The sequence below is a fragment of the Mus caroli genome, unplaced genomic scaffold, assembly GCF_978045245.1.
Source record: "Mus caroli unplaced genomic scaffold, Mus_caroli_1 scaffold_16, whole genome shotgun sequence".
Lineage (NCBI taxonomy): Eukaryota > Metazoa > Chordata > Mammalia > Rodentia > Muridae > Mus > Mus caroli.
In genome coordinates this window covers 70345823-70360260 of record NW_028227271.1, presented here as the reverse complement: position 1 = coordinate 70360260, position 14438 = coordinate 70345823, and the positions used below count along the sequence as shown (strand labels likewise).

Here is a 14438-nt window from a genome sequence, read left to right as displayed (position 1 = left end):
AATACAAAAACTTAAGTTTAAATCTCTAGAGCCCACAAAAAATACTGGACATGGTGATGTGTGCTTGTAATCACAACCTCAGCAGAGATGGGCAGGGCAGGCAAGAGACAGGCAAATCCCTGAAACTATGTCCAGCCACTTTTACCAAAGTGCTGAGCTTCAGGTTCAGTGAGCATCACTGTCTCAGAAAAATTTAAAGGTGGCTGCCCGGATTTTGTAGTCCATACCTTTAATCCTAGTTCTTAGGAAGGAGTTCAAGGCTATGTCTAGTTCAAGTTCCCTGTCTAGAGAAGGGAAAACAATAAAAAAAAACCTACACACTAAACTTTAAATTCATATCAGAATTTTTAGTTGCTAGTCAAACTCAATACTGTCATGTCACATTTCATAGACTAGCAGTATTGGAAGGAAACTTTTAATGGCATTTGTGTGTGTGTGTGTGTTTGCGTGTTTGCGCGTGTTTGCGCGTGTGTGCGCATGTGCATGTGTGGAGGTTAGAGGCCAATTGCTGAGAAGTCAGTTCTCTTCTATATGGGTGCTGGGTATCAGATTCAAGTTGTCGGCCTGGATACAACTGAGTACACTGCCCAGAAAGGAAAGTTTTGCAGTCATTTTGGGCAGTTGCTAAAATAGTCACTAGAGTATGACATTCACGTGCATTGACATGCAGTACATTCTATATATGTAAGCATGTAATATGACTTAGGATTATTTTATTAAGCTTTAAAAATATAAACAATGAACATGGAATATATTAAAACTTAGATGGACATTTCCTGTGCAAACTTTTACAGCTAAGGGAATAAAGGAACAAAGAAACTAAGACATTTATCTCTGAAATTACATGACTTAAATATCATGACTGATTGAAGTTCTCTATCTACCCTTTATAATTTTTATATATATATATATATATATATATATTCAGACACACACACATTACACCTTGAAGTCACTGAATGAAATGCTGTTTTTAAAGTCTTGTTTCCTCTTGTAAATAAGGATCACAAAGGTTCCCATTCTAGGATCTGTGTTAGTATATATAATTTAAGGGGACAGGATTTGAGACAGGGTTTCATTCTGTAGCTCAAGAGGGCCTTGAACTTGTAGCAGTCTTCCTGCCTTGACCTCCTAGGTATTGAGATTATAGCCATAGGCTCACCATACCTGGCTTGGACTCCTTTTTAAGTGAAGACACTTTAGGGTGTCTTCAGGACAATAAACAAAGTGGATTTTAAGCAATAAAGAATAATTGTTACAATCAATTGTTATAGTCATCAAGAAGTTTAATATAATAAACAGCTTTCTTCTGCAGGACACAGAAGACCTAGAAAAGGACACTAGAGAAGAGCTTCCAGTGAATACCTCAAAAACCCGACCAAAACAGGAGAAAGCTTGTTCCCTGAAGACCATGAGCACTAGTGATCCAGTTGAAGTACTCATCAAAAATAGCCAGGTAACTTTTAAAGAATAATAACATTTTGTTGCCTTAATAGTTATACAATAATCAATATTTTATTAAAGTACTATGCTGAACATATAAAATTAAACCACAAAGAAAACCTGAGAGGAAATGTAGAACAAGCCAGGCATGGTTGTGCAAATCTTTAATCTCAGCACTCGGGAGGCAGAGGCAGGAAGATCTCTTAAGTTCAAGGAAAGCCTGGTCTACAAAGCAAGTTCCAGGTACTACCTGCAGTTTTAAGCGCCCACTGCCAATTATGAAACAGATTTCCCCAGTGCTAAAGGGGTTTGCTATATCATGCTTTCTCCTAAAGAATAGAGGACCAAAGAAAAAGTGCTTTCACCAGCCACATTAACTCAAAGTATACACCTTAATGTGATCAGTTCAGTTTCCCAAAATGAAACATTTGTTTAAATTTTTTAAGATTATGTTTGTTTTAATTTGGTTTTCATTTGGCTTTGCTTTGTTGTTACTGTTTGAGACAAGATTTCATATAGCTTTGGCTGACCTTAAACTCACTGTCTAGCCAAAGCTGGCATAAATTCCTGAACCTCCTGTCTCTGCATCCCAATTGCTGGGATTTTAGGCATGTACCTTTGTACCTGACCATGACATTTTTTTAATCATATTCCTTCTTTGGAAATATTGATGAGTCAGAAGAGACTTAATTTATGAAAGGTGTTGCGAAATGAAAACATGGTTTCTAATTGGGTAACCTGCCATAGGCTTATAGACTTGAATGTTTTAGAAGGATTAGAGGTGTGGCCTTGTTAGAGGAAATGTGTCATTAGAGATGGACTTTGAGATTTCAAATGCCATGCTCAGCCAGGCAGTGGTGGCACATGTCTTTAATCCCAGCACTTGGGAGGTAGAGGCAGGTGAATTTCTGAGTTCGAGGCCAGCCTGAACTACAGAGTGAGTTCCAGGACAGCCAGGGCTACACAGAGAAACCCTGTCTCGGGGGGGAAAAATCTTCAAATCCATGCTAGATCCAGTTTCTCTTCTATGTAGATCAGGATGTAGGTCTCAGCTACTGCTCTGATGCCATCCTTGCCACCATGCTCCCCACCACAATGCCTAACCCTGAAACTGTAAGCAAGCCTCCAATTAAATGCTTTCTTTTGCTAAGAGTTGCCTTGATCATGATGTCTCTAAACAAAAATACGATAGTTACTAATACACTGAGCCTTACTAAAGTAAGGGGGCTAAAAGCTCAGTGGTTGGGGAGACCTTTTGCTCTTGCAGACCAGGATTTGGTTCTCAGCACCCACATGGTGGCTCACAACCACGTGTAACTTCATTTGGGCACCAAGCACATGAAACATACATATTTGTAGGCAAACATACATAATCTTAAAGATTTAAATAAAATAACATTCTACTGAATTGCCTGACTCACACATTCAGACATTATTTTTGAGGTTCATGAGCACCTGCTATTTGAGGAACTAGATTACAACAGTGGACAAGCCGTTAACATCTGTCTGAGGAACCCTTTAATGTTAGTAAACTGGCTGCTAAAGAAGGAATAGTGACAGCATTGTTCCAAAACAGTGGTAGTCATACTTCACACGTAGATTTGATGTATTTAAATCCCTAAAAGTATTCTGAGATAAAAGGATATAATCTCAGTATACATAAATGTGATTATTATTGCAAAGAATAGTTTTGACATTCTAGTTGAGACATTTAGTGTTTCGACTAAATTATGCTTGAGGTCATCTTATAAAAATGCATTTGAGCCTTTCTATGAATTGATGCGAGTAAAGTGAGAAATAGAAGGGAAAGACGATGAGAAGTAGTAATAAAGCTGAAAGTATATGGTAATATACAGAGCAACATGAATGTAGATGCAGTACCTCTGTAGAAGGAAGGAATGCTGAACTCACATCACTTCCCATCACTGTGTCTGTGGAGCTAGGAAGAGTAGGAACAAGAGAAACATAACCTCCCCCTTGTGTTCTGAGTGATGGTAGAGGTGAAGCTGGCTAGTGAAAAGATCCACTCATCCCTCTCTCTGCCTCAAGGCACTCCAAATAAGCATTCTTAATACTGCCCTGACTAGTCACTACCCTAAACTTTTTTATTTTCAGTATTAGACTCCATATCTGAAGATCTAGACAGGTCAATCCAATCAATAGGAGCATTCCCACAGTCTGCTTGTGGGATGCACACACTGCATTTGTTGAAGTTAGACGATGTATCAGCAAGAAGGATGTCCTGAGTTCAGAGCCAGCCTAGTTTTTTAGCCTGCTCTAATAGACTGGAAGTCCAAAAGAAAAACAAAAAGGGGGCGGTGGGGGGGGGGGGGGGACTAAATAGGTAACTATATTTGTCTTTTAACAGTTTTCATGAATTCAAAGCTGGTACATTGATTTAAACTTTTCTGATGAATCAAGAAAATGAAAACGTAGAATTATTCTCTCTTACTTGAGATTCAGTAGCTATTTCAACTTTTTCTTTTTCTTCAATGTGGGCAACATAGAACCAAACTAACTGGATAGCCCACTATGGAGTGTGTGCCCTTGTTCATTCTGCCAGGTAGCCCAAGTTAGTAGAGATTACTTTAAAAAAAAAAAAAAAAAGAAAGAAAGAAAGAAATTAGATTTTCATAATTTTAACCTGTGTATGTTTGTTGATTGTCCTGGCACTCAACCTGTAGACCAGGCTGGCCTAGGACTCACAGAGATCCCCTACCTGTGCCTCTGGAGTATTGGGATTAAAGGCATCTACCACCACCACCACCAGGCAGTGCTTATCATTTTATCTCAAGCTATATTCATAGATGCTATAGATGATGTTTTGTTTAGTTGTGTCTCTAGAGGGCAGAAATAAATTACACGGCTACATATAAACTAATCAGAAGCCATTTTAATTTTGCTTGCTGCTAGTCTCTGGATATGGCTTTACTATTTCATATTATATAAAATTTACAAAATTCTGAGACAATTTTATTCCAAAATAGCCTATCAAGACTCTTGCTCCTGCTATCTCTGCCGAGCCATCCATTACCTTATCAAAAGGTGACTCTGACAACAGCTCTTCCCAAGTGCCACCGATGTTACAAGACACAGACAAGCCCAAGTCAAATGCTAAGCAAAACAGTGTGCCTCCCTCACAGAGTAAGTGCTTTGTTTGTCTTGCGTCTTTTCTTACATCCTGTAAGATTTTAGCAGTCTGGTGAGATAGTAGAACAGCACTGCCTTCTAAAAATGTGTGGTCCCTTGAAAGTTCACAGGCTTGAGTTGTGAGGGCCAGGCTGCTAAGCTGATGTAAGCAGTCAGGATAAAGAGAAGCCCACTTGGGGCATGCCTGCTTGCTTGGCTGTTTGCCCTTTAATCTGCACATGTCTCTGGGACTTCTGGGACCTTGAGTTACTCCTTTTCCCTCCTTCAGCAGCTGTCTATCCCAAGGAGCCAGCTTAAGCAACATAAGGCTGTCCCCTCTCAAAAAGAGGCAGGAGGGAAGAAAAGAAAAAGAAAAAGCAGATTCTGTAGGTTGCCATTAGTTCAGTGTCAGCAGTTACAATTAATACCCTGGGCTTGAAAAGAAGGGAGGCAGAGAATAGCTAACTTGAAAATATCCAAGACTGGAAGACTTATTAAACAGTAAAATGTTAACATTAATAGAGTTTTTTCATCAGTGTTACTTTTTGGTTTTGTGGAGTGGGTGTTTTGTTTTATGTTTCATTTTTTTGTTTTGTTGTTTTGAGACAGGGTCTCTGTTTGTAGCCTTATCTGTCCTGGAACTTGGTAGGTGGACCAAGCGATGCCTTGAACTAATCTATCTGCCTCCCGAGTGTGGGGATTAAAGGCATGCACCACCACTACCTGGCACCATAGTTGTTACTTTTATATTGTTGATATGTACTGGTTATCCTCCTTACATTTTTTTCTCTCCTCACCTTCTCCTTCCCTTTTTTTCCCATTTAGCCAAGTCTGAAACTAACTGGGAATCTCCAAAACAAATAAAAAAGAAGAAAAAGGCCAGACGGGAAACGTGAATTTTTTTTTCCTGAATTGGACATGTGTTTACAAACACTGTCTTGAAGATTATGCTGTTTATGCAATAATTTGTGAACATGTACAGAGTTTTATATAAATTTAAACCAATTTTTAAAACAAAACTGAACACAACCACCATAAAATGGAATCAAAGGAAAGTTAATTTATGAAATAAAGAGGTCAACAGAATACATACTACACAGTGCTAGAAGACACTTGGGAGAGTCTTTTCAATTGAACGAGAATGATCATAATTTAAGACTATTATCCTGGTTTTACAACAGTTACCTGTTTACAACAGACTGTGCCCTGTCTCCTCTGCAGCTGAGGAATAATGAATGGATTCTGATTAGAGAGAAGGCTGCCTTGAGGCCAGTAGGCAAGTCCTTGGATCTTATGCACGACCTTAGACCATTTGAATCTGTTTTATGCTTAAATCAAAGTGCTTTGATCAAATGTATAATCTGCCATATCTTTACATATTTGTTGTAGCAGTTTGTATTAAAAGAATCACAAGTGCAAATTAAAAGGTCATTTATCATTTATTTAACTAAACTGTCTTGGTTTAGTTTACAGTTCTTTAAAAGTTCTAAATTAAAACATTGAAAAATGCAATTGACAGACACTTGTATGACTTACAAAGTTATTTTTGATAGTCTTAACATTACTTGAATTATTCAAAATAACAGTATATTTTAAATTAAGAAAGGTAAATATATTATTTGTTTGATACATTAAGACTGAGACTAACAATGCTCTTGTTTATGATTTGAAAAGTTTTCAGGCAAATCCAACTTAATGTTTTTCCTTTCCCTAGCAATTTTCCAGTGTCAACTCTTAGTTGCTAGTAATTTTTTTACCTTAAAAATGAAGTAATTCGCAACTTTTGAGCATATGACGGAGAATGCAAAAGTAGTCGGACAGCTTTAATTGATATTGTGGAGACCTCCGGTTATCAGGAATACATTTTTTTACTGCCTTAACCTCCTGTAGTGAGTAGAATATGCATCAGTTTCTTGAAGAGGATTCATGTTTTTATAAGAATTTTCATGTAACTATTGCAATTGTGGTTAAAAACAGAAAGGAACATTTTCTGCTTGAAACTGTGTTGATTTGAATGACGTATGATCTGTCACCATTTTCAGGCACTGTGTGATCCCTAGGAAAGTGGCAGGCCTCTCTGTAACTGTTAATAGTGCATGCTCGGCCATGTACACTGTAAATAGCCTTTACCAAACGTGTTTGACAAGGACCATAATTAACATCACTTTAGTAAATTGTGATTTTTTTTTAAAAAAGCCATGATTTATTGATGTGAGTGGCTTGTTTTCATGTGGCGCCAGAAATGAACCTGTTTAAAAGCTATAACCAATGGTACTGATCTATCCATTAAACACTGTCCTTAAACTGTAGTTCAATAGTATTGTCAACTAGGAAAGCTAAAATGGTTTTCGTTCTGTTGAAGACTGGCCTTATTAATGGACAGCTTTCCTCAGAAGTGATTAACAACTTTTTTATTGGGTGTTAACATCTGTTTCAAGAACATGGCAGTATGTTTACATGTCGTCAGAAGTTTTCTTTGAATGGGATTTCTAAATTAATTTACTTGTTTAAATAAATTCAGAAATAGGTAGCATTGTTTTTATTTGCTTCACTATTGAGGTGAATAATAGCTGATGTGCCACGAATGGAGCCTTCAGATGGCTGCTTTGAGCTTCGTGTTCCCTCAGGGGATGCCAAGATATGTCTCAAGGAGAGATTAATGAGGGGTTTGTAATTACAGAGTGTGCCAAGGTCAGTGCTCTCAAGTTTAATTGAACTCTCTCAACTCTACCTCACTGTTCCTTTTCCTTATAATTCTCTGGGCTAGGTCAAATCAGAAACTTTATTTTTCGGTTCAGTATCTCCTGATTCAATCACTTGTAGGAGGTGGTAACTACACTTAGCAGTAAGAATACCATCTTTTTGAAGAGATATGTATTATGGGAGTGGAAGCACAGCGATACACTGGGTAGGTCAGTGTGGAAGTTGCCTCTGTGCCTTCCTTCTCGCTGGCTTGTGAGCTAGGCCCTCCCCCCCCCCCCCCCAACTCCCACCCGGGTAGAAGGAGGCAGGTATATGAGTCAAAATCCAGTTCTCTTAAAATTGTTGCTCTTTACCTCTCTATAGATCTTTGTGTGGCGGGGCAGTGATTTGTCACTGAACAGAGGAACTGGCTTCTGTCATCAACTCAGAAAACTCTGGTGCCACCTGTTTCCCTGAAATAGGCTCTCTGAAAAGCCTTTCTGTTGTGAAGCAGGGCGTGGCCGTGTCAGAGTTCTCCAACTGCATTGATCTTATACCTATACCCTAAATTGAGAAACAAACAGTTGAGAGAGTCCAAAAATAAAAGTTGAAATATCATTAATGTAATTACCATGTTTAATTTGTGCATGCATTTTATTGGGGATGGGAGGTTGGAATAATTTATCCAAATCTAATGGTATTATTTCATAGGCTAATCCAGTTTGTATTTGAGTTAAAGATCCCAGAGTGTAGTAATTAATTGCAGAGTTTGGTTTTTCTTAATTAAAAGTAGTCCTCTATTAATATAGTGTGAAATATCAAAATTTAGGATTTAAGTTTAAGGTCTAATGGCTATTTTAAAGTTTTTCTGTAAATTCTTTGCACAAACTAGAATTGGAATTGCTCTCAAAAGACTTGGGGAATGAAAATATGTCATGTATAAGATGCACTGAGTGTTGTAAATAAAACAGACCATTTTTGTTTTGTTTAAATTGTTACATTTTCTGTGGGAAGGGACTTTGTCCTTTTGTTGTGATCTAATAAGATATCACGCCTTTGGTTCATGGATTTTACTTTTCCTTTCATTAAAACCATCATTTCAGGCTTTGCTACCAACAAACCAAATATTCAACGTTACAAACCTCTGAGAATGAGCATGTGCAGCTAGGCATAGTTATACATTCCTTTAATTGCAGCACTCAGTAGGCAGAGACAGGCAGATCTCTGAAAGTCTCTACACAGTGAGTTCCCGGACATAGTGAGAGCCTGTCTGGGGCGTGAAGGGTGGTCAAGAGAAAGAGAATGAGCATTTATGATGGTGTCCTCCATGGGAATCAGCCATAAGTCATCTTAGTAAGTATGACCTTTTTTTTTTAGGTTAAAGAAATTAAACTAGAATTTGACATGCATTAGTTGGTATGTGGTAGATTAACTGTGTTGCCAAACAGTAGTGTAGTGACTTATGATAGTTTGTTTCTATTGTATATAAAAATCTGGGTAGATGCAGCGACTTAACATGTGAGTGGGGGGACATTTAGGGGCGACGGGGACTTGCAAGGAGTTGGTACTGGGAGAAGAGGGGCTGGTATTAGGTTGTAAAGTAAATAAATACTTTATGTAAGTATTAAAAAATAAATCTGGGGGAGATGGCTCGATCCTTAAGGTGTGGTAGATAACTAAATCCCACATTTAGAAAACCTGGGTGTATTAGTGTGAACATGTAATCTCTGTAATGGGGAGGCTTGCCGGCAGCCAGTCTAATCAAATTTTTGGGTTACAAGGTCAGAGAGACCCTGCCTTTATAAAGGTGTGAAGAGTTATCGAAGAGGACAGCTGTGTTAATCCCTGGTTTACACACATGCACACCTGCACAAACATGCATACTCATAAACGGTCTGAGACGTAACCCAGGCCTAGTACACAGTACACCAGTGAGGATTCTTCTATGTTGATTGATTCCTGGTTGAAAACAGATGGTTTTCACTTCACAATTCTTGTCAGCGCCTGAGCCACTTGGAAAAAGCATTTCCCAGAGAATGTTCATAGACATCACTCTGGAGACTTAACGTGCAAAAGGTGCTTGGTGCCATCAGCCATAAGGAATGGGGTGGTGGTGGCCGGGAGTAGCTCTTACTCAAGGTGCCTGTTGACCAGATTCCTATTTTATGCTTCTGTAACTGAGGAAGAGACTTGGTATCAGATGCTGCCAGTCTCTAACACAGTCTAACTGCTGCACCAAAGCACTGATGAGGTCAGTTTACCTTTTCCAGCTGTGCAGAAATTGAAGGCTCTTGGATGCTCTCAATTTCTTCCCCCACCCCCCTCTTGATTCTCACTATGTAACTCCTGCTGTCTTAAAACTCACTCAGGACACCAGGCTTGCCACCTGCCTCTGCCTTCTAAGTGCTGGGGTTAAAGGCATGCACCACTACCATTAATGGTGTGACCCACTACGATTGGCCCAATTTTCTGTGTAGTAGAGTCTAGAAAGAATTTCTGCTGCTCTGTAACAGCTTGAGAGCTGGTGAGTTGGCTTCAAGTAAGAGTGCTCATTGCACAAGCATGACTGACTCCCAGCACTGTAGTGTGAGAAGGAGACAGACACAGTAGGAACATGGGCCTTGCTGGTGGCAGCCTTGCTGCAGGCTCAGGAAGAGTCCCAGTGTCCTACTCTGGCTTGCACATGTGCATGCCACCACACTAAATAATTGATTATTTACCACACCCTGCAAGTGTTGACTAAATTTTAACGTAAGACTTTTAACAAGACAGTGATTTCTAACTCTAGCATCAAGGCATGCATGTGATTTGCCATTGTGGGGTTGGTTTTGTTGTTATTGGGGGGAGGGTTGGTTTTGTTTGTTTATTTTTTTGTCTGTTGTTGTGGTTTGGTTTGGTTTGGTGTTGGATTTTTGAGACAGCTTTTATGTGTAGCCTTGACTGACCTTGAAGCTTGCTCTATAGACCAGGCTGTCCTCAAACTTACAGAAAACCACCTGCCTCTGCCTTCTAAGTCCTGGAATTAAAGGCATACGCCAACACTGCCTGGCTTGTGTTTTATTACATTATGTGTTTGGGTACGAATGTACTGTGGCACTCATATGGAGGTTAGAGGACGACTTTCTGGAGATTCTTCTTTGAGGCTTGGGAGCAAGCACTTTACCACAGAATCATCTTGCTGGTCCAGCCATTTTATGTTTGTGTGGTTTCCTTTTCATATGTACCAAAGTATTCAAATTTAATATATGCAACACTTCCAGAAACTTTAAAGCATAATAAATACACATCTAAAGCCACCATTGTTCTTAGATGAAATAGTGCCAGTATGGGAACATCAGAGGTGAGCTTGACTATTCAGTACTCGCAAATGCCTACCTTGGAAGAAATGACTAAGGGTCCATAGACACTTTTAAGATACTGAACTGATAGCTCCTGGAAAAGTTTCTGAATGTGCATAGATAAAATAGCTAAACCTGAATGATGTTGCCTGGAGGTTAGAGCACAACTGTATGTGATAGAGCCAACCATAAAGCTCTTCTAAGGGAGCAGCAAGTGCCTCACTTAAAGTGAGGTTCTATGAGGTGTATTGTTGAAGATCTGACAAATATCAAAGGGAATTTGTGGTCATCTTTGACTATAGAGAGGTTTTGAGGCCAACATGGGCTCTGTGAGGTCCTGCCTGAAAACAAAAATGAAAGAAAAATTTGTAAGTTTCCATATCATGAATATAGGCAAATATATTCTAACTATAACCCTAAATCTAATTTAACTTTTGACAGGAACAACTTAGCTACAGAAAAATTAAGATGTGACACAACCAAAAATAAACCAATGCAAACAATGGCAGATGGCTTGCTGTTTGGAGAGGTGAAGAGAAGAATACTTTCTCTGGGACAGACTTTTTTAATACCATGCTTACTGGTCAGTCCTGGAATCCGTGTGAAGTTGGAATTTAGCTCAGTGGTAAGATGCTTGTCTGGTAATCACAAGGCCCTCAGTTCTCTTTGCTACCACCACAGGAGTGGTAGGGAGTTGGCTTCACAGGAATTTCACACACACCAACAACCCAGGAGCACATAAATAACTCACTGTATTTGTAAGCCTAGTTTTAAATATATATAACTATATATAAAGCTATTAAATGGGACCAAGTACACTGACTTGCTGCAAGGGAGACAAATCCATGTATCAGTCCAAATTCTAAGTTCAAACATGCAGCATCCTGCCTTCCGTTCTAGCTCTTCCAGAGGACTGGAATTTGGTTCCCAGGGAGGAAGACCCACAATTTGCAATGACTCCGGCTCCAGCTGATCCATTGGCTTCCTTCAGGACTTCCCAAGCAAGATTATTTTGAAGCAATATCTCATGTAGCCCAGGCTACTGCTCCCCTCTCCATCCCCCCATCTAACAAAATCTTTTAAGTCTCCAAGTAGATGGTTACAGGTACTGATTAAGAGGAAGAACTGGAGGAGTGTCTGTGACAGGAAATGTCTTTGCTGTTAAGCCCTGGATATCTGTTTGGAATAACAGGTTAGGCTTAAGAGGCTTTATATAGGAGATCTAGAGACATGACTCTGGCTTAGAATGCATGCTGCTCCTGCAGAAGACCTGAGTTAAGTTCCCAGCACCCAGGATAAGCCTCTCACAACCACCTGCAACTCCAGCTCCTGTGTGTGCCTGTGTGTTCGCATACACACAAAATCTTTTAACCTTAGAAATAAATCTGGAAACACCATGAGGGATCACTTTGACCATGAGCAGTTTCTCCTTCAAGTCAGGCCCTGAGTGCTGTTTTTCAAACAGGAAAGTGCAGGTGGCACATCACCAGGTAGACATGCATAGGCAACAAACATTGGAAGTCATTCCTTGCCTGCATTCCAGTGGTTTTCTCTCCAAGGTTGTTTCTTTGTATATTTTTCTCTTAAATGGGTCTTTGCGTTTCTCTTGTTCTAATTTCTGACATCATCCAGTACACACATATGTGTTCTGCTTTCTTACTTTCTCTCTCTGGCAACCAAACATGATGCCCACTCAGAATATAACACTTCATATTTTTATTTATGTGCATGTGTATATGCCACATGTGTATAGGTACACTCAGAGGCCAGAAGAGGAAAGCAGATCTCCTATAGCTGGAGTAATAGGCAGCTGTGAGCCATCCTATGTGGTTGCTTCTGAAAGCAGCAGACATTTTTGACTGATGAGCATCATCTCTACCTCCCTCCCTCCCTCCCTATATAATACTAACATGATACAGGCACATGCCTGTAATCCCAGCACTGGGAGATGGAGATAGGACAGTGTTCAAACCATTCCTTATATATTGCATTTGAAGGGGTGAGAAATGCATTACTTTAATAAAAAAAAAAAAAAAGTGGGAAGGTGGTTCAGTGGGCAGAGTGCTTCTTGATACCCACTTCTACACAGACCTCAGTCTAAATCTCCAAAATCCATGTCAGAGCTGGCCACAGCACTTTGAGACTAATCCCAACACTGAGGAAGCAGAGACAGGAGTATCCCTAGGACTTTTGCCAGGTCAATGAGATGCTGTCTCAAAAAATAAAATGAAAGACAATTGATGAAGAAACCCATTGTGACACTCTGGCCTGACCATTCATGCATGTCCAGAGACAGGTTCGAAGAATACTTCACAGAAGTTTTTACATTTTTTGTTAAAATCTTAATTAAATCTTAATTAATTATTTGTGTGTGTGTGTGTATTTAGAGGGGTATATATGGGGGGGGCATGTGGAGGGAATGTGTATGGTGTGTGCATGAGTGTGAAAAATAGAGACACAGTCTGGCATTAGTTGCTGTCCCCTATTACTCCACACTTTACATATTGAGACAGGCTATCTTACTTGAACTCAGAGCTCACTAGTTTAGCCAGTCTAGCAAGTCAGCTTAATTTCCAGAGCTGGTTTCTGAGTTCCAGATCTACTGAGGAAATTTCAGGACAGCAGGACTACACAAAAAAACCTTGTCTCAACCAAAATATAAATTAATTTAAAGTTTAAAAAAAACCTTTTATATATGTAAGTGTCTTGTCTGTATGTGTGTATATGTACACATGTCGGACTCTCACAAAGCCCAGAAAAGGACATCAGGTCCCTTGGAGTAGGAGTTATGGATGAATGCATACCAGCATGTGGTAATAGAAATCAAACCCAGGTCCTCTGCCAGAGCAACAAGTACTCTTAACCATGTAGCCATCTCTTTAGCCTCCCTCCCCCATTTTAATGTATCAAACTCAGTCCTCGCACTTGCACAGAAAGTGAATTTTCTTTTTCGTTTGTTTGTTTGTTTGTTTTGTTTGAGACAGGGTTTCTCTGTGTAGTCCTGGCTGTCCTGGAACTCACTTTGTAGACCAGGCTGGCTTTGAACTCAAAATTCCTCCTGCCTCAGCCTCCCGAGTGCTGGGATTAAAGGCGTGCGCTACCACTGCCCGGCAGAAAGTGCATTTTCAACTGAGCTGTTTCCATAGCCACTAAATCAGTAACTCTAGTTTGTAAATAATAGCCAACATTTGTACAGGACTAATACAAAGTCTTCACTATGTCTTGCTTCTTTGGTTTTGTTTTGTTGTGGTTTTGTTTTGTAGACAGACTCTCCAAATGAAGGCCAGGCTGAACTTGGACTCAAGCATTTTCCTGCTTCAGAATCCTGACTACTTGAATTAAAGGCACCCAGCACTCACTGTGTGTTCTGTCGATCACTTCTTTCCTTAGAGCCATTCAGAGGAAGTTATTCTAATTAACAGGTGAAGAAACACTGCTAATTTCCCAGTGTCCAGAGACTGATTGAGATACTGTATGCATGCCTTTTGTTGATGCTTCTTTGGGGCTGTTTGCTTTGGTTTTGAGGCAGTTTCACACAGCCCAAGCTGCTGACCAAAATTCATGATGTAGCTGAGAATGACCCTGAACTCCTGTTACTCCTCCTTCCACAGGAGGTACAGGCATCTTTTGCTACTCCTGGCCGTTGTTTATGTTTAAAAGAAGAAGAAGAAGAAGAAGAAGTAGCCCCGGAGGATTCACTAAACACCTCACCATGTATCATGGCTTCATCACAACAGCAGAGAGGAAGAAAGGAGAGAAGGAAGGGAAAGGAAGGGAAAGAGGGCAACCCTTTGTTACTAGGCTAGCGACTGGTAGTCATGTAGGTAAGAAAAACATTAGTTTTTC

General features: G+C 39.7%; 1 protein-coding gene across 7 annotated transcripts in view; it reads left to right on the top strand.

Annotated features, from left to right (window-relative positions):
* Mtdh (metadherin) overlaps positions 1 to 8246 on the top strand; it is a 62866-nt gene extending 54620 nt beyond the window's left edge. For 6 of the 7 annotated variants that reach the window (XM_029469660.2, XM_029469658.2, XM_029469657.2 and 3 more), the window contains 3 exons: positions 1316 to 1456; positions 4431 to 4587; positions 5398 to 8246. In XM_029469660.2, coding sequence (XP_029325520.1) covers positions 1316 to 1456; positions 4431 to 4587; positions 5398 to 5468 — 369 coding nt within the window. In that variant the 3' untranslated portion in view covers positions 5469 to 8246. The remainder of the gene's footprint in view (positions 1 to 1315; positions 1457 to 4430; positions 4588 to 5397) is intronic. The other variant, XM_029469659.2, reaches the window with a different exon arrangement.
* The last annotated feature ends 6192 nt before the right edge of the window (positions 8247 to 14438 follow it).